This window comes from Lynx canadensis, chromosome A1, assembly GCF_007474595.2.
Source record: "Lynx canadensis isolate LIC74 chromosome A1, mLynCan4.pri.v2, whole genome shotgun sequence".
Taxonomy (NCBI): Eukaryota; Metazoa; Chordata; class Mammalia; order Carnivora; family Felidae; genus Lynx; species Lynx canadensis.
In genome coordinates, this window is record NC_044303.2 from 212,255,089 (window position 1) to 212,280,522 (window position 25,434).

The 25,434-nt window shown below is 44.8% G+C and overlaps 2 protein-coding genes across 5 annotated transcripts in view; both read right to left on the reverse strand.

The window, feature by feature from the left end:
• Positions 1–12,442, reverse strand: part of TTC23L (tetratricopeptide repeat domain 23 like) — a 49,093-nt gene extending 36,651 nt beyond the window's left edge. Inside the window, exons 1-4 of the mRNA XM_036064331.1 lie at positions 12,147–12,442; positions 11,193–11,267; positions 7,020–7,203; positions 3,362–3,485 (exon numbers count right to left, since the gene is read on the reverse strand). Of these exons, the coding sequence (XP_035920224.1) occupies positions 3,362–3,485; positions 7,020–7,203; positions 11,193–11,260 (376 nt within the window). The 5' untranslated portion in view covers positions 11,261–11,267; positions 12,147–12,442. The remainder of the gene's footprint in view (positions 1–3,361; positions 3,486–7,019; positions 7,204–11,192; positions 11,268–12,146) is intronic.
• A 5,757-nt stretch (positions 12,443–18,199) lies between these two features.
• Positions 18,200–25,434, reverse strand: part of RAI14 (retinoic acid induced 14) — a 145,164-nt gene continuing 137,929 nt past the window's right edge. For all 4 annotated transcript variants that reach the window (XM_030331628.2, XM_032594587.1, XM_030331644.1 and 1 more), the window contains 3 exons: positions 24,348–24,497; positions 20,728–20,793; positions 18,200–20,132 (listed from right to left, as the gene is read on the reverse strand). In XM_030331628.2, coding sequence (XP_030187488.1) covers positions 20,055–20,132; positions 20,728–20,793; positions 24,348–24,497 — 294 coding nt within the window. In that variant the 3' untranslated portion in view covers positions 18,200–20,054. The remainder of the gene's footprint in view (positions 20,133–20,727; positions 20,794–24,347; positions 24,498–25,434) is intronic.

The following is a 25,434-nucleotide window of genomic DNA, read 5'->3' on the forward strand; positions in this document are numbered from 1 at the left end:
CACAGGGAGGGACCTGTGGCCTGGCCCACGTTCAGACAGATGTCCCCTTCAAACACTCGTGGGGCTTCCCCTCCAGTTTGAGCCGCCATCACTTCAAGTCTCAGGTTCAGCAAGTCTCCTAGACAGTCTCACCGAGTCTGGGCTCTGCCAGGGCCCAAGAGTGTCCCTGTCGGTGCCAAAGCAAATGCCAGTGATCTGCCACCTGCCAGCCAAGTCCACGGGTCTCTCTTCAGCCCGCATGTCATCTGACCTCCCTCTGCCACCTGACACTGCACTTCGTTTTGAAACCCTTTCTCCGACACGGCCCCTCCTGATTCTTCTATTTCCTTTGCCGACTCTGCTTCCGCGGACCTTCCCGATGCTCTCATCCTCCTATCTTCTCTCCTCTGCCTTCTTTCCCTCTTTCTACATCCTTTTGCTGATCAAGCTCATCCGCTCTTATGGCCTCAACTTGCTCCTGTGTGCTAACCCTCCCAAGCCGACATCTTTCCTGAGCCCGAGCTCCACTCCTCAGCTGCCTACTGACCATCCCACCATGATGTTCCCTGAGTACCTCACGCTGGCTGAGATCCAGCCTGTCTGAAACCAGACTCGGCATCCTCTTCCTCCTTCCCCCATACGCCTCCTCTTCCCCTCTAGTTCTCCATTTCAGCTAACCGTCCAGGTCATGCCCTGTGCAACCTCTGCTCTTCCCTCAGCCTCTCGCTCCAAGTAGAATTGCCCACTAAACATCACCACTTCTGAGTCATTTCTTCTGCATTCCAACTGCCGTGGCCAGTGCCTTCATTGACTCCTGTCTGGGCAGGATAGAGGCCTAACTGATCTGCACCTCTACTTTTTCTATCAATCCAACCCATCCTCCAGAGTCTCTAACAGAAGCTTGATTATGTCACCACCTCAGTCAGAAACTTTTTTTAAAATTTATTATTATGTTTATTTATTCTGAAAGAGAGAGAGAGAGAGAGAGGCAGAGAGAGAGGGAGACACAGAATCCAAAGCAAGGCTCCAGGCTCTGAGGTGTCAGCACAGAGCCCGACGTGGGGCTCGAACCCATGAGGGTGAGATCATGACTTGAGTGGAAGTCGGATGCTCAACCCACTGAGCCACCCAGGTGCCCCTCCCTCAGAAACTTTTAATAATTCCCTAAAGTCCTTGATACGTGGGGCCAACTTAACTTTCCAGTCCTATTACCAGGCATGACCTGTCTGTCCTAAGGTGTCTCCTGTTCTACCCTAACTTCTTGGTCCAGGGGGAAACTACAGTGTTCCTTGAAAGTAGTTTCATAGAGAATAAAACACCCTTTCACTCCATCTCCTCAGATCAACACATATGGAGGCCCAACTCTGTGTTCTCTACCACTCCTCTCGAAATCTACTTGGAAAACTTGTACTCCTCTGTCAAAGACAGGACAAATGTCACCTTCTTTCTGCAGCCTTCCCTGATTTCCCTCTCCAGTGGCAGAAGCACTCACCTGCCTCATTTGTTTCTCCAGAACTTTGTTCCCGCCTCTATTATAACTTGTTCCTGCCTATTATAAGATCTCTGTATGCTTACAGAATACCAGTATTCATTTATGTATCCCTGGTGCCTACCACAGTGCCACCAGACTTAGAACAGGAATTCTCTAAGTGTTAAAGTGGCACGAAGCTAAAATGTGACTGTTATCATGAAGGCAACACGTTTATGAGGATGGAATAGAGAAATTCCAAATGAAGAACAGTGTAGCTCTAGAAGAAAATTGCCTTTTTTTTTTTTTTTAATTTTTTTTTCAACGTTTATTTATTTTTGGGACAGAGAGAGACAGAGCATGAACGGGGGAGGGGCAGAGAGAGAGGGAGACACAGAATCGGAAGCAGGCTCCAGGCTCTGAGCCATCAGCCCAGAGCCCGACGCGGGGCTCGAACTCACGGACCGCGAGATCGTGACCTGGCTGAAGTCGGACGCTTAACCGACTGCGCCACCCAGGCGCCCCAGAAAATTGCCTTTTGCTGAAGACCTTCCTGGCGTCTCTTAAATCTCACAGACAAGCGGCTGCCGTTCTGCCAGTAAGTGAGGACCCCCTCCTGTCTTTAGCCACGCCGGCCTTCTCTCAGAACACAACAGATGTGTTCTAAGGCCTAAAGGAGCCTGTGACCTCACTGGCTCCAGTGTCAACCACTCATGGGCTTGCCACATCAGTAGTCAATGAATCTAAAGTTTCATGTAAAACATGAGCTCAAAAGGGCCCAAGGAGCCCTGAGAAGGAACACACGTTCTGAGTTTAATAGAATTTATGATAGTGGTTAATAAATTGGATTCCATTTCAACTTTTCCAAAAGCTCGGATTTTTGATATCCAGGCTCCTTACGGCCCAGGCATATTGCTTCCCTTCCCCTGGAGCGCTCAAATCTCTCAAGACCTTAAGTCACTCACTTACGTAAGCTATGCCCCACCTGAAGGCTCAGGTCCAAGGGGTACTTGAAAAAGCCCCGGGCCAGAGGCTCAGTTCTACCCAGTGGTAACATCTGCTGATCCACACTGTGCACCAGGCACTGTACATGAGACCAGTCCCGGTTCTCATGGAGCTTCTGTTTCAGGGACAGAGGCATTTTTAAACAAAGCACATGTGAGTTTGTACAAAGAGATCCATGGTAGAGATGTCCCTGCAGGAGGACGTGGCTGGCCAAGGGGCACAGAGCCCTGAGCTGACTGTGTCCTCAGTTCCAGAGATGTGTTCTGGCCTCAGTCCATCTGAACAAATATTTCCTGAGCCTCTACTGCAAAATTCCTGCCCTTGTGGATCTTACACTTAGATTTCAGTTTTAGCAAATGCATTCCTATCTTGTTCCTCTGTACAGAATACCTTCCAGAAGCTTCATTTCTCTAGGATGAGGACTGTCTTTTCCTCAGCAGATCTTCCAGGAACTTGAGGGCTGTCCATGGAATTCAGGTCCCTTTACTGTGTCTGCCACCCTGATGTTGAGCGTACATAATCGCCTATCCTTCCCCCGTGGACCTGTGGCTGGAACCCCGTGGAACCTGTGGCTGTGATATTGTCCTCTGCCCCCTGTGCCTCAGTGCCCTCATCTGTAAACTACGGATGATAAGCGTATTTCCCTCCAAGGGATATTAGGAGGACTAAATGAGACTAGCTTGGCACATGCTAAGTACTCAGTAAATTAACTATCATCATTATCATCATTATTTCTAAGATCCCTGACACACTGCCTCATCCACGGACTTTCCCACCTCCTGAGGAGGTGTGAGTTGGGGGCAGGAAGGACTCTCCCCCGGTCATCCCCACCCCCACCACGGCTGTGGGTTGGCTTAGTTTGGCTCTCATGAGCTGGCCCACCCAGACCCAGCTGGGGAAACCAAGTACCTCTCAGTGTCAGGTAGCCATAAGCCAGGCTGGCCAGAGCCTGTGCACATTTCCAGTGTTCTTCCCCAAAAATAATCCGAGAAAGGATGACACAGCGAATCAGCTCCTTGTTTGCTTGGATATTCTGCAGACAGCAAATCAGTCAGTATGTTTTTTTTGGAAAGGAGGGACAGCTCCAGCCCACTCTCTTCTCATGGGAATGTAGGACTGAATTCACCTGTTGTCTTTGTCTCTTCTCCTCCCTTCCCGTCCCACACCCACTCCAACAGGGCCTGCTGACTGTCCCTTATTCCTAAGTCCTTAAACCAAGCTCTTCTCCTCATTTCTGCCACAAGTACCTGGCTCAAGCCACCCTCACCTTTTACCTGGCTGACCATGACAGCCACCCCTGCTTCCACTCCTGTCCCCCTTCCCCCAGTCTGCTTTTCACATCACAGCCAGAGTGACTTCCTTTAGCCTTTTATTGTGGAAAACGTCAGCCATATACAAAAATAGCATGGAGAATGGCTCACTTCGCTTCATGAGGTATCTACTCATGGTCAGTCTTGTTTCATATCCATCCTTCTTATCCACCCACCCTATTATTTTGAAATCAGTATTAAATCATTTCATATCTCATAAGTATCTCCAAAAGACACAGACTTAGACACATAACCAGAAAATCACTCTCACCGAAACATTAACAGTAATTCTGTAATGTTAAATATCTATAATCTCATAAATCTAATAATTACCTCATAAATCTAGTATTTTTTTGATAATTTGCCTGTCTGCATGTAGAGATCAGTCTCCTGAGTCTCATTCCTCTGTAGGTTCCATTTCCACCTCTAGTTCTTTTTATTGAAAATTATATGCTAAAGAAATTGGGTCATTTGGATGATAGTGTTTTCCAAACATGTAAATTTTTTGAATGCATTCTTATGGTGTCATTCAACATGTCCCTCCATTCCCTGTCTTGCCTTTATATTGGTAGCTGGATTTAGAAGTTGGGTTTGCTTGGGGCGTCTGGGTGGCTCAGCCGGTTGAGCGTACGACTTTGGCTCAGGCCATGATCTCGAGGTCTGGTTTGTGGGTTCGAGCCCCGCATTGGGCTCTGTGCTGACAGCTCAAAGCCTGGAGCCTGCTTCAGATTCTGTGTCCCTTGCTCTCTGCCCCTCCCCTACTCATGCTCTGTGTGTCTCTCTCTCTCAAAAGTAAACATTAAAAAAGTTAAAAAAAAAAAAAAAAAAGAAGTTGGGTTTACTTTAGCTTTATTATTTTTTTTAAGCAAAACTATTTCATAGTTCTCATACATTTTTCCATCAGAAGACACCTATGTTTGATTGGCTTTTTTTCTGATTTTTGGCACAACTACATGGATTCACTCATAAAATGTTATAAAATGCCAATATCCAATTCTATCAGTGTTTCTTCATGTGTTAGCTGGATTAATTCTATAGACAACTCTCCCCTCATCTCCTGTTTGGTTACCCAATAATACAGTTTATAATAGAAGGACAAGATACATAACTTATTCTTTCCCTTTATTTGCTAGCTTTCAAAGTAATGAGTTCAGTCACTAGCATCCTCCACTGGTGACCAAATAGCTTGTTACTATTATTATTATTATGAACATGGATTTGAAAACCTATCTGATGCTCCTGAACATGGCAAACTAATTTCTAACTTGGCTTTTGCACCTACTGTTTCCCGCTTGGGATGCTCGAATACGTAATCACTTTCTCATTTCATTTTCATTTTGTTCACTTCAGAGAGGCCTTTCTTGGCATCTTATCTAAAAACAGCCTCTCACCCCCGTCACTTACTATCCCATTACTTTTTATTTTTTTCTTCATGGCACTTACCTCTCTCTGATATTGCACTAATGGTTATTTTTTTGTCTATTAATTGTTTCCCCAAATAGAAGCTCCTTGAGAACAGAAGCTTATTCCTCATGTTCACTACCATATGCCCAGTTCAGAGGAGATGCTCATTCAACATGCGCTGAATGAGTCATCTCTTTATCAGCCAGGAGAAGAGGATGGGGTGGGGAAAGAGCCCCTGCTGCTTGTAGAACTCACAGGCAGAGCTCCCCAAGAAATCACAGAACTGCATTTTGGAGTCACAGATTTCAGTGACTTTACAAAGACAGCTATCAAATGGCTGCACTGACTGACAAAATCAAGCCTGTATCTCCTGGTGAGGTGAAAGCAGCACTTCAAAGACTCAAAGCTTGGCGTTTCAGCTCTGGTTCTAGTGTCTACTGACCGTGGTGCTCTGGGCAAGACCACCCTGGGTTCCAGCTGCCGCCTCATCCCTGTGTCCCTCCTCACCTGCCGCCTCACCTGCCCCCGGCTCCCACGTACACATGCAGAGAGGGTGATAGCACAGGCCCCATTCCGTCAGAAGTTTTGAGAGTTCTCCATGGGCTCACCACAGAATTTATTAAGTTTCATTTTGAGGAGGAAGCAGAATACCATGAAAAGTCACTGGAACGGGAGTACAAAGCCTCGCATGCTGTCCGGGCTCTGGACATTCTGCATTCATCCATCCTCAAACTCCCTGCCCTGGCGAAACGGAGATAACCAACGGGGGCTCTAGAGGTCTGCGCCTACTGCCATCCCTCCTGCCCTTCGGGCCTGTGAGCGCTGGGTGGGGCTCGTTTAACTCCTAAATCTAAATCTTTGTCATTATCTAAACTGGCCACGGAGTTATGAAGCCTTAAAAACCCATACTTGGACTCTGGCAGATGGTACTTGTCTGTCTCTAAAAGTGAAGGTTCTGGCCTGGGTCTGTGAGACACTAATGGGTACAGGCCAAGGCGGCCGTCCTCTGCAAGTCCTCTGAACAATTTACAAAGGTGGGGTAAATGTATAGGTAGATCCAACGAGGGGTATCAGCCTCTATCAACTGCCTGTGAGGTGTCTCTCAGCCTTTCCTAAAGCCATCTACAGACCTTTCTCCATACATGATTTTAAGCTCATTTTTTCCCTTGGCCAGGAAGTCACTGCATGAATTCCTCTGCTGATAAATCACGCCTTGGGAGCAGACGGGTGCCCGCATTCTAATAGTGAAGGTCACTGTCATCCTGTCTCAGGTTCCTGCATTTTGAACACTCTCATTAAGCGAGGTCCTAGTTACAAGTCTTTGCCTTGTTCTTAGAAATGCACACCTGGACTTCGACCTCTGCTGCTACCTCCTGTTTCTGGTGCTTTCATTTGCTTATGAGTCCAATGAAACCTCTGGCATCTTACTTATATCCTTGCTGCTTCTGAGCCTGGACCTCAGCCCGGCTACTCTTGTTCTCAGCCTCCTGCCTCACTAGCCTGGCCTTTCCTGTCACCCAAGAGATACCATTCTGAAACCTTTCAGGAGAGACTTTTTGAAAGTTTTTTACTGAAAGGTCATCCATCAAACATCAACACAAAGAATAAAGCATTAATTTTTAGTCTAAAGCCAGGAGCACAGCTATTCCATAAAAGAATGCACAGTGAGCCCTGTGTGGAGCCTGAGGGCAGGCTGGCTACCCAACTATGCTCTGCTTTCGTTTCTCCCACCTATAAAGAAATACAACTTCCTCTACTTTGAGTGCTTCAATCTCCAGTTAAGGCAGAGATTCTGTAATCATGGACATATTTTTAAAGGGAAGCTAAAACCTGGTGAGCTTTTTTGGTTTTACCATTTTTTTCTTAATCAGCTGAGCTATTTTCTTCTGGGATTGGGCCAATTTGTCTTCAGGAAGAGACATGCAGCCTACGGCCATCTCCTCCGTGGCCTTAGTGTCTTCTTCACTCTCTCCAGACCCTCTAGATGAATACAGTTCATCTCTTTGCTGGTATGCTGGCTTCTTGGCTTGCTGTGACCTGTAGATACCAGTGAGGGGCATGGATTCAGATCTGACCTCTGCATATCTCAAACAAGGTAAAATTGAAGGACACAGCCCTCCCAGCCAGGGGCTAGGGATATGCTAACATAAACTTGAAGGAATAAAGTCTGGTGATAAGCTCTTGTCACCCTTGAAGCCCAGAATCAGGATGGCAATGTGTTGATTCAAATAAAACAGATTTGGCAAACCACCCACCTACACCAGAGTCCCAGCTCTGCTACTTACTAACCACATGACCCTAAGCAAGTTATCACGTAATTTGCTTCTTTGTAAAATGAGGTCAATCCAATGAGATTATTGGATTAAATCAGATAATACTCATGAATCACTTAGCATAGTGCCTGCTATTTAGTAAGTACTATTTTAGCATTAGCTATAATCATTTTATTAGCTCCATGATTTGGTTTCTTCATCTACAAAATGAAGGTGGTGAATTGGAAGATTTCAAAGATCTTTTATATTCTAAAATTCTGATTCAAACCAGGAAAGAAAACGGATATAATGAATTAATGGGAAGGGAATTAACAGTTTGTGGCTAGACTTCACGTGTCCTCTTCCATATTTCTTAAAAGTAGTGGCCAACTAACTAAAGCAAGATGTGGCCCCACCAAGGAGAGGGCAGGGAACTCCACACAGTCAAGAGCAGATTCAGAAGCAAAATGGACTTCTCAGTTGTGTTACAGATAAATGTATTAAAAAGAGCTGAGTGGGTTGAAAATCTCCCCCTCTCCACTCACCTCTCTCTCTCTCTCCTACCCTCCTTCTCCCCTCTCCTTTCTCACTTGCTCAATGTAGATCTCTGACTTCAAAGCTGAACATAATTATGAATGGGTGATTGGAAACGGTAAAGATAAAAGTCAAGAGTTAATCTTATACACACCAAAGACATAACCATGTCCTAACATGGCCAGAAAAATCAAAGTGATCCAGAACAAATGGAATTCTAAAATCTCAAGTGCAACAACAGAATGTTCAATTAATTATAAACAAGTCCCCCAAAAGAATCACTTTTGTATTCACAATAGCTTTTAAAAATTCAACCCCCATATAGTTTTAAGAATAAAATTTATCTTCCTTTTCCACTGATAAGTAATGAATGTTCACTGTAAAAAAAAAAAAAAAAAAAGGAAAATACAGAAAGAAAAACGAATGTCAAGTGTAATTTTTCACATTAGGTTTGAAAAATGAGATGTTAATATCCATCCAGACTTCCTGTTCTAAATAACCTACCCAGAGGTATATGAGCAAACCAGGTCAAGTGGATAGGAGAGCAACATTTCTTCAGGCAAGAAACAGAAGTGTGCTTTCAGAAGACACACAAACTCAATGGAAAAGCCAGAGAACATGGCTGATGTAATGTGATCAGAAGGTAGGTGCTACATTTCCCTCCTCTCTGCCTAGTGAATTCCATACTCCTCCTTCAAGACCCGACTCAGGCGTCACCTCTGCTGGAGTCTTGCACTGGAGTAGTAAGCAGAAGGGCTTGCAAAAATTTCCTCCAAATTTCTACTATACTGCAAATCACATTATAGTCTCATTTTCAAAATTTGTTTTGTTTCTGAGTCTTCGCTTTCTAGCAAATAAACTCCACCAGAGCCAGGGCTAAATCTCATTTGTTTCTGAAACCCTGATACCTGGCTTACAGTAACAACAAATAATGAATGGCTTGTTAAAGATGAACAAATGAATGAAAAGAGAAACGGTAGTCTTTAGGATACCTGAAAAATACTGAAGATAGAGGGAATCTGTGGCAAGAGATCGTGAGTCAAGAAAAATAAAAGAAAATGTAGTCCCTCAGTAGAAGATTTTGCTTAGGCTGCATACTTCACAGATCTGGAGCAGAAGTTCAATATATCAGGGTCACCAAAGAGATTGTCAATTATGGATCTTAAAAATTATAAGCCCTAAATATTTTATTTTATTTTATTTATTTTTATTAAATTTTTTTAACGTTTATTCATTTTGGAGAGACAGACCAAGTGTGAGTGGGGGAGGGGCAGAGCAAGAGAGAGAGAGAGAGACAGAATCTGAAGCAGCTCCAGCCTCTGAGCTGTCAGCACAGAGCCCAATGTGGGGCTCGAGCTCAGGAACCATGAGATCATGACCTGAGCCGGAGTCGGATGCTTAACCAACTGAGCCACCCAGGTGACCCACGCCCTAAATATTTGAAGTTCACCCTTCAATGAAATTAAGCCGAGACCAAAGGCAGTAAGCTTGAACAGCAGGGACCTCAAAGGAAGGAGAAACATCGAGGTCTTGACAAATGAGAATGCAAAACCTTAAACTGGCTTTGGATTAAACATCTTGTCATGAAAGATAAGACGACTGGAGAATTCTGGCCAGTCAGATACCTTGAAAGATAAAATAAAAGTCAATAAACAAGAATAGGCAGGTTGGATGAAAGGTCTGCCTTGCCAGGTTTGTAACTTATTCTATATGTTGCCATAATAAATATGAATTCTGACTAGTAATAATAAATATGAATTATCTGATTCCTTCCAAGATACTCTACTATGAACTCTATATCTTAATTTCAATTTTTATATTAAATAAAAAAATTACATAAACCTTAACCTCAAGATATTTCATGAGGAGGGACAGAATTACTAAGCTATTAACCACTTGTCACATGTGGCTATTAAGCATATGAAATGTGGCTAGCCTGAACTGAGATGTGCTATAAGTGTAAAATACACACTGAATTTCAAAGACTTAGTTTGAAGAAAACATATAAAATATTTCATTAGTTATTTTATTTTATTTTATTTTTTTTTTTTTTAATTTTTTTTTTTCAACGTTTATTTATTTTTGGGACAGAGAGAGACAGAGCACGAACGGGGGAGGGGCAGAGAGAGAGGGAGACACAGAATCGGAAACAGGCTCCAGGCTCTGAGCCATCAGCCCAGAGCCCGACGCGGGGCTCGAACTCACGGACTGCGAGATCGCGACCTGGCTGAAGTCGGACGCTTAACCGACTGCGCCACCCAGGCGCCCCTCATTAGTTATTTTATAAAATACTTCGGATACATTAAGATAAACATCGTATTAAACTTCAATTTACCTATTTCTTTTTTGTTTTTTGGTACGGCTACTGGAAAATTTTAAATTATCTATGTGGCTGGCATTTATGACTTGCATTATATTTCTATTTGATAGCATTGGCATAGAGCAATGGTTCTCAACCAAGGGTGACATTTCCCCTAGGGGAGATTTGGCAACCTCTGGAGGTATTTCAGCTTTTCACTACTGGGACGGTGCTACTGGCATCTAGTGGGTGGAGACCAGGAATGCTGCTAAACATCCTACAGTGTACAGGTCAGGCCCCCACAATAAAGAGTTATCCACCCCAAAATGTCAGCAATGCCAAGGTTGGGAACTCTTGGTACAAAGGAATGGTTCAAGAATTGACTCTGGAGTCAGACCGCTTAGTTTAAATCACTAGCTCCATGTTGGGCAAATTCCCGAACCTGTTTTTTGATTCATACTCCTTAGCTATAAAATTATAATAGTATAATAGCACCACCCTTACAGGGACATTGGGAGTTAGATGAGTTAATATACAGAAGCACTTAGAACAGTGCCTGGCACATAGTATTTGCTCAATAAGTATTAGCTATTATGATGCGAAAGTTTAATTTACTTATTGTCTATTTCACAACACAATTTTAATTTGCTCATTAACTCTGTTATATTGAATTCTCCTTGACTTTATCAATCTTGTTACAATTATAATTAACCTATCTGTAAAAAATAGGTTAGGAAAAAATTATTTTCCTTCTTGCACAGGTTGCACAAATACAAATGGATCTTACAGCAGAATCATAATTAAAACACATCACAGAACTTCAACCTTCTCTTCTATATAACAGGTGCTCAAAGCTCCTCACCCCAGGTTTGCCTTAAGTGGGAGGTCCCTGTGTTCCAGGCCAGTGACTGAGTGTGATGTCAAGGTTCTGAGCTACTTACAAGTGGAAGCAGAAGTCCCAGTCGGTGTCATTGCTGACGGTTGGAATGCGGATGGGGCTGGCTTGCATCTTCTTCCTACCAAGAATCACAGGTGAGGTCGGCTTTGGGGAAAAAAAGCTATCCTATTTTCCCTCTGTTGGATGCTGTTAACATCAAACTGAAACTGCCTAAATATATAACCCATCTGAAATTCAAAAATAGACTATACACACTCATGCATAGAGACACCTGGAAAGCAGAAATTAAAGACATTTGTCAAATTAAACCTCTGAATTAAAGTTCTTTCCTCTACATTTTTTTTACATTTATTTATTTTTGAGAGACAGAGCACAAGTGGGGGAAGGGCAGAGATAGGAGATACAGAATCCGAAGCAGACTCCAGGCTGTCAGCACAGAGCCCGACGCGGCGCTTGAACTCACAAACTGTGAGATCATAACCTGAGCCGATGTGGGACGCTTAACCGACTGAGCCACCCAGGCACCCCAAAAGTTCTTTCCTCTAATTCCTACTCCATAGTACCTCCAAAATCCCTGACTTTTTCTTGCCCCCTTAAAGCCAGTGCATTTACAGCTCCTGAATCATCAAAACTATGTTCTGCTCAAGTCTGATACTGTTTTTGCAAGATGGATGCAAGCAAAGGAGCAGCTTTCAGTATTAAATGAGATATAGCCAGTTTATCGGTTAATTCTTCTTGTCCCTAGGGCATTCCCACTATTTAATGGGAAGTCCCAGTTAAGGAACACACACGCGTCTATTTTGGTATTGTCGTTAGCTGATGGGGGGAAATGGTTGAAAACTCGTGGCAAAATGCCGATTGATAATGATTTGTGAAATTCAATTCTCATGGCTCTCCCCATCGCTTAAATCCAAATCGAATGTACGGTTTTGTACTGAACATTAACACCCGCCAAGTCGCTCCTCATTTCACCCTGCAGAAGGTCACTCATTCCCACCTGAGCCCTGAGCAGCTCTCTCTGACTCAGGCTCCGGAACGTCCACAATCCAAAAACCAGAAGGAAACTTCATTAATTTCTCTTTCTAATCTCGACTTTCAAAACTATGGCCAGGGCGAGGAGTTGTGAGTTCTCAAACTCCTGAGTTCTGTTCAACGAGGTATCATACGCCCCTGAATAAATTATAACACCAAACTTTGGCGCCTCTCTCAAACGCAAAAACCTTTCTTCTCTCCCCGCAATTTCGTAAACCCTGACGCCACATCCCGAGCCCCAGGCGAGCATCCCAAGGCTTCTTTCTGGCGGGCGGTGCCCCCGCCGCAGAGGTTCCACGTGGAAAAGCACACGCGGGGCGCCGCAAAGGAGGGGTTGAGCCCCGACCCGGCCGAGGGCAGAAAAGCCACGCCCCGGAACTAGCCTTCTCGTCTCCCTCAGCCGGCGAGCTCAGCTTCCTCCCGCGGCGTCAGCGTCCTGGCCTCGGCGGACCTCGTTCAGAGCGCCGCAAAGGTGCCTGGTGGAAGCGAGACCCTGAGAGGTCCGTCTGGCGCGCCAGCAGCCCAGGTTCCGTCTCGGAAGACAATGGGGTTGCCATGGGAACGGAACGCCGCCGACAGAGCCGGGAGCGTCGGCGCCTGTAGCCGTAGCCACGCAGGGAACTTCCGGCCCCGGAAAATTCAGGGCCGCTGGGGCCAACCTGGGCTTTCCGGTCTTTTTTGTTTTGTCCGGGCGCGACTCGCACAGCCTCAGGCTTGCCTTCAAAACTTCCCTCAGCTGCGGCGGAAACGTCACCTGTGTTTTTCTCGAAGGGACTTTACCTGTCAGGGTTGAAGATGTGGGAAGAGGAGAGAAATCCCACCGGAGGATGGAAGAGAGCGCCGGGTTCCACGACCCTACCTACGTAAAGCAGTAGTGTACGGTGTACCCGGCTGTATGGGCGCCCCCCTGCGCGCCCCCTGCACCCCCTCCGCCCCCCCCCTCCCGGTGTTCTGGCTCTCCGGGAGCGGAGAGAAAAGGCTCAGGTATGACTACTGACGGTGTCGGCACCGTCTGTGTTGCCTCTCCCGGTGAGATTTGAGCCATGCGTGATCAGGAACGCGGAGTGCAGGAAATGAGTAGTTTAAGCAATGGGCCACTAATTCTGCTAATGGTTAGCAGTTCCGGGAACATTTTCGAGGGGGTGGGGCACATTTGGCAAACACCACACAGCCCTGATTTATGCAGCACGTGTTCTTATACCACCGCTCCTCTTCAGTGACCTGACATACACAGTAACAATAATTCAGATCTGACAGGTGCAGGGGCGCTTGTGGCTAGTACCTGAAGGAACAGCACCGGCCCCGTAGCCTTGTGTATAACAGTATGATCACGAACCCTACAATAAACGAGGGACCCATGGCAAGTCAAGCTGAAGGTGATGTGTCCTCGTTTCCAAAAAAGCAGGCTCGGTAGAGAGAGAAGGAAAACATTTACTAAGAACTTCACAGGTGGTGTTTAGATTTGGTGTTTGTTCTTTCCAATTCGGAGGATGAAGTTTAATTGCTACGGATCCAAGACTGCCAAGAGAGACCAACCGAGATAGGTTGGAGGAGCTGTTTAAATGAGTTTCTTAAGTATCTCTTAAGGAAAACCTGGACAGCCTTTTAACTTAAGGTTTAAAACTGTTGGCTCAAGATCCTGAGTCAAAATTTTAGAAAGAGCCCACCCCCTTTATTCTGTCTCTTAAGAGATCTCCCAACATGGAACAAGGATGAGAGCAATGAACTAGCTTCAAGATTTCCCCTATCTGGTTTTGACTCCGTGTGGCCAGCCCCTGGGCCTCGATTTTCTATGCAAGAAGAGTATTTGTTACTATGAACAGTATTTAACATATATGAGGATAAAAAGGAAGAACTGGTTTCCTGTTCTCTAATTCTCATTTCCCTTACCATTAAGTTGGTCTTCATCAAATTGAAGAACTGGTTTCCTGTTCTCTAATTCTCATTTCCCTTACCGTTAAGTTGGTCTTCATCAAATTGAAAGGTTTTAATGTTCTGTCATTCTGGGAATTGGCTGGGAGTTTGTTTCTCAGTGTATTAAGTGTAACTTCTCCTTCCTGAACCCTGGCTTTTGCCCATCGTGGTGAAGGGAAGTGAGGTACGAGAACAGGCACTGAATTCCCATTTTAAGAATGACACTCTGGTTCCACCTCCATTTAATTAGCTCTGACCAGAAGTAGTTCATCTGTAAAATTAAAAGAAGGTTAAAGACTCAGAAGGTTAAATTAAAAGAAGGTTAAAGAAGGTTAAAGACACAGGTCAAACCTGTGTGTGGTTTTTTTCTTTCCTTGCCATCTTCACCCTGTCCCCAAATGTAAACCTTAGTCACGGGTAAATGTGCTGAAACTTTGTTCAGTAACTGAAATGCGGTGCTAATAATCTGGGCAGACATTGCTTTCAGTGTGTTGGCTCACGGTCCCTCCCTTGATCCTGAACAAGCATCGCTGTTACAGAATCACACAGAGGAAGCATGTGCACAGGGTCCTTCCAGATTCTTCCATCCCCAAATAAACCGTGATTAACTCCTAATTATTTCAACTTCAAAGACTGTGAAACTTAAGGACAGGAAATGCAAATAAGATTTCCCTTTGACTGTATAATTTCTTAAAACACATCTGTCCTCTCTAGAATGGGTTAGAGACCTTACTTCTGAGCTCCCACACTATCCCATCCATAATCTCCTCTTGACACCATTATATTGGCACTCTCTGAGTTTCTCACAGTCTCCATGCATCTGTCCATCCACTCAGAAAAAAAAAATGCATATTGAAGAAACCTATTCTGTGCCCAATACTGTTCTAAGCGTTAGGGAAGCAATAGCAAATAAATAGACAAAGATTTTGCTCTCTTGGAGCTTCTATTCTACTAGGTAAAGAAAAATAGGGCTATTAGTAAATAGTCTGATGTCTCTGCAAGTTAGAAAAAGACACAGAGCTGAGGAATAGGCAACAATTTTGTGTGAATTAGAATTAAAAAAAAAAAAAAAGCCTCTTCCTTCATCCAGACTCAGGCCCCCTGTTAAGTGGTTAAGCTTTGGGACTAGAGGGTGGGCTGGATTTTAGGACTCCCCTCCTCCCTCAACTGGGTGAACCACCTTACATGAAAGTGACAAATTGTATGGAGAAAAATAAAGTCAGATAAAGGATCTAGAAAGTGATGTGGACATATAGATTGTGCTAGTAGTTAAGGAGGGCCTCTCTGACAAGGTAGCATTGAGCAGAGGAAATTAAGGAGAAATAATACAAATGTCAAAAGAACATTTTAAGATAACAGCAAGTACAAAGGCCCTGAGGCAGGAGCAAGTTTGGTGGGTTCAAGGAAGAGCAAAATGGCAATTAAGAATGAGGAGGCTGAAGAATGGGTCCTTGAAAGAGCAGAGCATTGCAGGGCCTTCTAGATAATTCATTCATCTAAATATCCACCCACCCAGTGAATACTGAATCCCTACCAGGTGGCAGGCCCCGGTCTGATCAGTTGTGAGTTCCTTGTGAGCGGGAGGTGTTACGTTCACCACTGGGCCTTTGGCACTCAACAAAGTGCCTGGCTTATTATCAGCGCTCCGCAATATTTAAGAAGCCTGGAGTCATCTTGCGGAACTCTCCAGTAGCAGAGATTCTAGCTCCTCAGTATGGATATCAGTTCCCTATCACTGCTGTAACAAATCACAACAAATTTATTGGCTTAAAACAACACAAGTCTATTATGTCATGGTTCTGGAGGTCAGAAGTCTGCAGTGGCTGTCACTGGGCTAGAGACAAGGTGTAAACGAGGCTGGGTCTTTCTAGGGGCTTTCGGGAGAATCGTGTTTTCTTGCCTTTTCCAGCTTCTAGAGACCACTTGCGTTCCTTGGTTTGTGGCTTCAGCCTCCACCCTCAGAGCCAGCAGCACAGCATCATTATTTTAATGTTTGTTTATTCAGAGAGAGAGAGAGCGCACGAGTAGGGGGCAGGGCAGAGAGGGAGAGAGGTTCTCAAGCAGGCTCTGCACCGTGAGCACGGATCCCAACGTGGGCGCTCAGATTCATAAACCATGAGATCACGACCTGAGCCGAAAGCAAGAGTCAGATGCTTAACTGACTGGGCCACCCAGGCACCCCCAGGGCAGCATCTTTAAATCTCTGACTCTTGACTCCTTCCACTTTAACAGACCCTTCTGATTAAGTCAGCCCCACCATAGAGCCCAGGACAATGTTATTGAAACCCAGCTGATTAGCAATCTTAATTCTGCCAATTTAATTTTTCTTTGCCATATTACATAAAATATTCACATATTCCAGGAATCAGGACATAGACCTCTTAGGGGGGAGGTCCACTATTTTGCCTACTCAGTGTGTTTAACCTGACTTAATTTGCATATGTTTGAAAACATCCAGAGGTCACACAAAGGGAACCCGCGCTACTTCTCCTCCCGTTAAAAACTTACGGTATTTGGCTGTGTCTTGTTCCTTTCTCTCCCCTACACATCTTCCATTTATAATCTAGTACATCTAGTCACAGTACTTGAATATACGGTTTCTTCCCATGGTAGGGCTTGGTTTATAATGAATGTGCAGGGATGTCTTCCCTTCCACTCACTTCTATCTCTTCCTCTTCAGAGGAGCTTTTCCATCTGCTGAAACCCACTTTGATTGCTCTCTCAACTGACAGGCTCCTATGGCTTACTCATGGCAACCATCACAGTTGAGCTCTTGTCCTTTGATTGTTTCACAAATATGCAACTCTCACGCTTGAATTCTTTGCCCAAAGCTGAACAGAAATTGCCACTCTGTGAATGCCTTGGTCTGTTGCTTTTCCCAGCCCCCGCTTAGTTTTGCAGCCTGCCTTTTAACTGCTCAGAAAGCATCATCCCCATCTTTGCTGGAGAGTGTTTCTGCTGCTGTCAGCACCCAGCATTCCACAGTTATGCCACGTTGCACAAGGTTGTGCTTCAACACGTTCTGGGAACATTTCCCCCACACAGTGTATTATGTGTTTATCTTAAGTTGGGTGGGTTTAATTATTAAAGGCTTTGCAGTCTGTCTTCAAGTTTACGTAAGGAAAACAAAATGATGAGTCTTATTCAACCAGTGTGAAGAAAAAGGCCATTCTTTCTCACACACGCTGTGATCATGCATACGCCATTCTACTTTTGTTCTCTGCATTCTTGTATCACATGATGGAAGCTATTGTGAAAATAGGCAATTTGAAAATTACCCAAATAGTCCTCACATGTGTACATGAAGACATTTATATATAGGACAGTCATCACGTCATTTTTAGGGCTGTAAAATTCTGGAAGCATCAATGAGGAACTAATAAAAATATAGCACCATCGAACTATGAAATATTATGCAACAGTTAAAAAGAAATGTGTGATAGGGAACGGTATTTCTCCAAGATATTTTACATATCTTTTTTTTTTCTTGTAAGAAGAGAAACGACCAATCTAATGGAAGATTTTAAATAGTTTAGGGTACCTGGGTGGCTCAGTTGGTGAATTGTCCTACTTCGGCTCAGGTCATGATCTCATGGTTTGAGCCCTGTGTCAGGCTTTGTACCCACAGCTCAGAGCCTGGAGACTGTTTCAGATTCTGTGTCTCCCTCTCTCTCTGCCCCTCTCCTGCTCACGCTCTCTCTATCCTTCAAAAATAACCATTACAATTTTTTTTTTAAATAGTTAAAAAGAGAACAGACAACTGAGGGGCAATTTTGAATTGAAGAACCATGATGCCGCTGCCCACAAGTGGCTGATGCTTGGGGCTGAGCTGCTAATCAGCTGACCTTAAATAAGGATTTCCCTGGGTTATCTGGGTGGGTGTGATGTAATCGGAGGGGTCTTCTAAAGTGGAAGGGGGGGGGTGTCAGAGTCCGACATTAAAGATGCTAGGAGATGGAAATGAGGTGACAGCGAGAGACTGTGGACCACTGGCAGCCACTGAGTGTGACTTGGGGTGGAAAGCACCATCATACCCAATGCCTCTGACCTGATCCTAAGAAGCCATACACATATGCTTATGAAGGCACCAAAAGTCAACAGAGATGCAAAATGAAACAAAAGTTTATTTTCTGCAATACCTTCTGTAAATTACAAAGGCAAAATGCTAAACTACAGCATATAACTTTTCAATATTTAACCAGAGTACTTATAATAAATACGCATCCTGAAACAAGATAAAAGGCTACACTTTGTCAGGCGTCCTACAAAATGTCTCAAGTTTTATACTCTGCAGCATTTCTGCGTGGGGGCAGGAGGGGGGGTTGTTTGTATTTTCTTAAGTGCTGTGACAAAAGGTCCTTTCACATTTCTTTGGAGCATTTTCGAAATTGGTGAAGTATAAACAACTTAAGAAAAGGAACACCAAGCTTGAAAGCCGTTTCTGCTTTGTGGTCGTTGGTCCTCATCCAATACAGATGAGCACATCCTCCAATATAGCCCATCACCCTGTGCGCCCAGGCACCCTGTGTTCTGTGGACCCCGTCAGAGCAGGCCTACGCTTTGCGTTATATACTTCGGAGACGTCTGTATTCAGCTTACATCTCTCAACAAAAACAATGCCATAAGGAAGCTGCAAGCAAGTTCAAAACGTTTTTAACCTGAAAGTCAAGGGAACAGAAGTATTTGCCCCCACGACCTTTGCTATGCACCATCATGTATATGTACCATGTTAGGATTCTGGTTTCAAAGGTGGAAAAGTGATTGGCTAACAGTCCTTCCAAGAGATCATTTATGGGTGCTGGTAGAGCTGGGGTATTCAAAAATACTCAGTGGGTAAAAGGAAGATTTTCTATATTCAGAAATGTGCTACAGTTGTGAGGACACGATGGCAGAGAGGCTAGGGGGCCGGTGGCAGCTCGTGTAGAGTTTGGAAAGGGAATACATAACTACCTTGGCTATCGCTGCAAACTCTGAGGAAAAAGTTATGCTTTAAAAAAGTCATAAGCATGGTTATCTAAAAATACTTTGTTAATAGAGTCTAATGTAAATTTCACTCATTTAGGGGTTTAGCTATGAAAACATCTTTAAGAGCCAATAAAAATATTGTAGAGAAAAAAACACTTTTAAAAAACTGAGGTTAAGAACTATGAGGCATTTTTTTTTTTTTTTTGGCTGTAAACACGCAGTTTACTGTCCCTTGTTGAAACACGAATGTTTGGATTCCTGAGCTTCACGGATAACAGGAGGCAAGTTTGCATAGAAGATTTGCAATATGTCAACGATTTGCTTCAAAAGAATTTCTAAGGACAACTTGCTTTTGTTTTTCAACTTCATATTTTAGTTAAGAGTGCTCATCAAACTCTGAGACTAACAAGCAGGGTGATGAGCTATATAAGGCAGAGGGGGGAAAATGATGGGATTCATGTTTTAAGTCCACAGGATGTCATGATAAAGTATGCACCACATAACGAGTGCCATACTATTTTGGTCAGAAGTTAAATCATGTTTTGGGCTTGGAAACCAAAGGCAAAGGGGCTCTCGGGTGCTGACTGACACCGCCTGAGTGTAGGAACTAAAGCAACGTTCGCTGAGCGGGGAGGTCTCAACATATTGCTCAGTGATGACAAAGCCCCTCAGCTGGTCGGGTCCCACAGCAGGTGCCCACCCACCAGCACCAGGACCAGGACCAGGACCAGACCCCTGGTTCCAGATTCCGGCTCTGGAATCTGAAGGGACACCAGGGCATTTCACTTGTGCTGCTCTCAAGTCTCTAAGCAGCTCTGGGGAGGACAGCCCTCTCCTGGACCCAGTCCTCAGAAAGCTGCCTTAGGAAAGGGAAAAAGCTAGGCTGGGCCATGGTGCATACCACGAGTGAGAACAATGGCAGTGGTTGCCGACAACTCCAGATCTAACACAAAGATGGACAACAAGGGGGCAGTGTCCTGCCACGGAATCCATTCTACTTCTTCTGGGACTGGTTTTTACACATGGTAAGGATCTGCTTCAGTACTTTCTGGACATCTTCATCCATCTGGCCCTAAGGAATTCAAACAAAAGACAATCATTAGAACTTAAGGTCAGTCCTGGCGGTCTTCCCCAGGGAACGCGACGGCCGGCTGACATGAAGCCCTTGGCTTTCCCCCGGATCTTCCAAAGGAACGTCAGCCCTACTGATTCTGACGTTTCTAGGAGGGACTGAGAGAGCGGGCCTTGCTCTTGTCTCTCTGGAGGATGATGAGGCTGGGTGTGCTAGAGCCGCCAGCAAAGGGTTTCTGGGTCTCAGTTGCAAATGTGGGCCCCACCAGCCAAGCTGCCAACAGTCGTGGGGTGAGACAGTGCTGCCGGCTGAGAACATTGGCACGCCTGAGAAGGCAAGCCTGGGTTCCTCCCCCTGGTGGGGGTAGCAGCCACATCCTCCTTCATTCCTCAACAGAGGATGAGGCTGTTCTCCGTAAACGGCACAGGGCTCCTGACAAATCCAAAGCAACGCAAAAGGTGTTTTAAAGCTTCTCAATGTAAAAGATTCTCCTCGACTTTTCATTTATTCTACTGGCTTAGTGACGGGAGCTGGGGTGACATCCACTGTGGTATTTCTTTAGGATACCCAGGTACTTCATAGGCTGTTATCATACCTGCACAGCATACAGAAGATGCATTCGGTAAACAGATATCACCTCCTGGTGTTGTTTCTTGCAGTCCTAGAAAGAGACAATTTGACCCTGTTTAGCAGACCTTTACAGAACAAAAACAAAAAACGATAAGAAAGCTGTGGCCAAATGCTACCACCCAAGTGACTTCCTCCACCAAATTCTGGCATATGAGGACTTAAAAATTACTGTGGGCTCACTGGGATGTAGATTTCTGAACACTCGTCAAAATTCTTAGAGAAAGATCTGTCAATATTCTTAGGGGGAGAAAATCTACCTATTTCATATTTTGATACAACTCTAGAAGAAAATTCACGTAAAAACTAGTTATTATATAATCCCACATTTGTTGCAAAAAACATACGTGTACATACTTATGCAAATACACAGATACATTCACACAAAATAAATGGTGCAAAGAAACATACTGAATGCAAAAAATGACTATCTCTGAGTGGTTGAATTATGGGCAATTTTTATTTATAGAAATTTTCCAGAGTTTTCTGTATTTTCCAACTTTTCTACAATAACCAAGTATTCATTACTTTAATTTTTAAAATCTAGTCTTTTAAAAGGAGCTGTTGATCTCTCACAAAATAGCCAGTCCTAGAGCCCCCCAGGGAGTTCAATTATTTAGGTGTCAATGGTGATGAACAGGGTGATGGCACCAATCCCAAATCGCTGTATGTTCCTCAGTACAGCTGTTGATGCTTTTATTTCTCCGTGTGGAGCTACTGTTGCAGTTCCCCTCAGTGACGATTTCAAAAATCTTAGCTCTGAACTCTTCTAAGATGGTTTTCCTCCAATTTCATGATAAAAATTGATCCTATATAGATCACTCCAAAAATCTACAGGGGTGCCTGGGTGGCTCAGTTGGTTGAGTGTCCGACTTTGGCTCAGTTCTTGACCTCATGGTTCGTGGAGTCGAGCCCCGCATCGGGCTCACTTCTGTCAGCACAGAGCCCGCTTCAGATCCTCTGTCCCCCCCTCTCTGCCCCTCTCCTGCTCACCCTCTCTCAAAAACAAATAAACATTTTTTAAAAATCTACAAAAGTCCATCAATACCCTTCTCACCTCCTTCCTATGAGTGTCAGAACATGAGCTGTCCTTCCTATTCAAGGAACAACCTATGAAACCTCAGTCCCTTGAAGTTCACACCATTAGAAGGTGTGCTTAGTACCTTTTTCTGTGTTGTTTCCTCCCATCTTTTGCACACTTCCACTCAGTCACTTAAAACTTCATCTTCTGATCATCACCCTCCTTTCCATCTCTGTTTCTGTCATCATTTGGATGGCCACAACATCCACATGCATGAGCCACGTGACACTTTGGCCTCTCAGTTCCCCAGGGACCTCCTCTTCCTCCTCCTCCTCCTCCTCCTCCTCCTCCTCCTCCTCCTCCTCCCCCTCCTCCTCCTCCTCCCAGCCACACATACTCACAGTCACAGCCCTGCCTCTGTCATTACCTCTGAAATCAAATGAAAGCACCTCACCTTCTGATCACCATCTACCTTTCTAGCAAATGTGCTGTAGCCTTTCCTGACTCTTGCTGTGGTTCTTCAGCCCCATCAGATTCCTAGCTACTCGGTCACTTCTCTCGGGCAGCCTACTGGGGTCCCGATCCCACCCCACCACCCCACTCGGACTGTCCTTGCCACGGCTGCCAAGGGCCATCTAAATCCCACATCTCAGTCCTTGCTGCCTCTTCCCTATCCCCTTGAGATTCAGCATGAGCATCACTTCCTGCAGGAAGCCTTTCGAGACACTTCTTCTGTATGCCCAGAGCATGCTGGGCATCTATCAGTTGGTGCTTACCACACAGAGAATATGGAAAGCCATTATATTAAAGTATAAATTCAGTGAAGACAGGGACTGTGTCTTACTCACTTTTATACCACCAGCACCTTATGTAATATTGATACGTAAGAGCTCATTAAACATTGAAAATTTTAAAATAATTGTATAAACCATCAGCACTTTACCTATAAGTCTGTGATAACCACTTTATGAGAAAAATGACCTGCAGAACACAATAGGGAGCATCTTCTTCTCCCCTGATCATTCCTTTGCTGCGAGAGATGATAACACAAAAAAGCTGGTTTTATACTCTGTGGCCAGCCAGAGTCTGGACTGCAGAAACCTGAATTCACCCGTGTCAAAGTCTATACTGAAGACATCATGAAATCCAGGTCCTATTTGTAAACAGAAACTAGAGATCTGTCTTGAACCACCCCTTGATTTCACATGGAAAACATAACCTACCCATGTCAACAAAAACCTTAACAAATATTGTGGTAGGTGAAATACTGGCCCTCCAAAGATGTCCACACCCTAAACCCCAGAACCTGTGGAATGTTACCTATATGGTAAAAGGACCTTGTAGGTAGGATTAAGTTAAGGATCTTGAGATGGAGGAAAGGTTTATTCTGATTATCTGGGTATCTCTTAAACATAATCACAAGGGTCCTTAGAGAAGCAAGGCCAAAGGTGGAAGGAGGAGATGGGAGAATAGAACCAGAGGTGGAGTGATGTACTTCAAAGGTGGAGGTAGGGGCCATGAGCCAAGGAATTCAGGTGGCCTCTAAAAGCTAGCAAAGCCCGGGAAATGGATTCTCCCCTAGAGCTTCCAGAAGGAACCAGCTCTGCTGACACTTTGACTTTGGTGACACTGATTTCACACTTACTGATCTCCAGAATTTTAAAAGCATAAATTTGTGGAGTTTTTAAAAAAAGTTTGAGAGAGAGCCCAAGCAAGTGTGCAAGTAGGGGAGGGGCAGAGAGAGAGGGACACAGAATCCCAAGCAGGCTCAGCACTCTCAGCATGGAGCCCTACTCGGGGCTCAAACTCACGTACCGTGAGATCATGACCTGAGCCAAAATCAAGAGTCAGACACTTAACCAACTGAGCCACACAGGTGCCCCAAATTTGTGTTGTTTTAAACCAAGTTATCTGTTACAATAGCCACAGGAAACGAATACAGATATGGAAGGACTCTCCTGGGTGAAATGAAGAGAGATCCTGGGCCCTAAATAAAAAGTTCTTGCCACTGCCAGAGACAGTAATGACTGCGGTCAAAAAAAAAAAAGGGAGAGAGGGTGGGGCGCCCGGGTGGCTCAGTCGGTTAAGTGTCAGACTTCAGCTCAGGTCATGATCTCGCAGTTTGTGGGTTCGAGCCCCGCGTCAGGCTCTGTGCTGACAGCTGGAAGCCTGGAGACCGTTTTGGATTCTGTGGCTCCCTCTCTCTCTGCCCCTCCCTTGCTCACACTCTGTCTCTCTTTCCCTCTCTCAAAAAATAAACATTAAAAAAAAAAAAATGGAGAGGGTGAAAAGTTAGTGGATGTGTCAGTGTGACGCCTATGTGCCACCGTGCTGCCTCCCCCCTCTCAGAGATCCAGGTGGCCCACCTCATTGCAGGTGATGACTGGAAATCCCACCACTTCCTCCTGCCCTCACCAAACAAGTCTTTAGCTACTCAGCCACTCCTTCAGGCTGGGGCTCTTCTCACTCCAACCTGTCCCCACCCAGCTGAGCTGGTGCGTAATCTGCCTCGTCCTCCACCCCCAACCCCCCACCCCCAAGCAGGAGGCAGAAACAAGCCCACTCACAGCCAGCTGGCTCTGTAGCTGCTTGACCTGCTGCTGCAGTCCTTCCAGCTGCTGACTCTGCCTCTTGGACGAGCTAGCTGAGTAGGAGAGCTGCGAGAGGCTGTTCAGGGCCTCCTTCAACTTGGTGACTTCCTTTGACATCTCATTTATCTGGCGAGAAAGGAAAACTATCAGCAATAGGCAGGCAAGATTCTGGATAGTTTCGAACACAGCCTCTTATTGGCCTCAGGGACTTGAGACTTTGGAACAATTTCTCTTTTATTTTTTAAAGAAAACCCATACAATGAAATAGGTAACAAAATCAGCAAACCCACATAGCCCTCTAAGGCCACTATATTCAAATAAGGGCCCCAGATTCAATACCATGCTTCGAGGCATGAGGGTAAACAAAAGCTAGGACGATGCTTTCCTATTTTACTGTGAATGGGGGGTACTATCAGAATGAGGATTTTAGGCATTCTTTATTTTGAGACGGCTATGTCTTGTTCAGTAGTGCTGACATGGGCAATCAGGAATGAGTCCTAGGAACCCTGACTTCTCTGGGCATCTTGCTTTAAAGTAAACATAACCCGTCCCCGCAACCTGACCTCTGCCTCCTAACTCTCTGCCCCCTTGGCTTTGGAAGCTCTTTTTGAAATTTTCATCATACTAAAGGAATAAATGATAAACAGTGCTCTGATCAATGCCGTTTGGAAAATCTGACCCAGAGGACTGGGGACGTGGAGCAGGTTCAGGCACAGAACCATTTTTTACGCTCCCCTCCCCTTTGTTTCCCCTCCTTCCGCCAAGCCACGCTCAGCCCATCTCTAATCACCTGCTCCCCACATTCCCTGCTTCCCCTCCTATATACATCTTTGACAATGAGTGCCACGGAGGGTGGTTCTTAACACTGACTCAGGGGAAAGCTCATGGAACTTAGGGAAGCAGGATTAAGTCTGGAAGTATTTGGGTTTCCATATGATGGAAGAATCTGTTTGGATTCCAAGAGCTGAAGTTCAAGATGGGTTACAAATGCCTTTCAGTTTGTGGGTTCGCTTCTGATCCCTGACACTTGACACAGCTTCTGTAAAATAATTTTAAAAGGGAA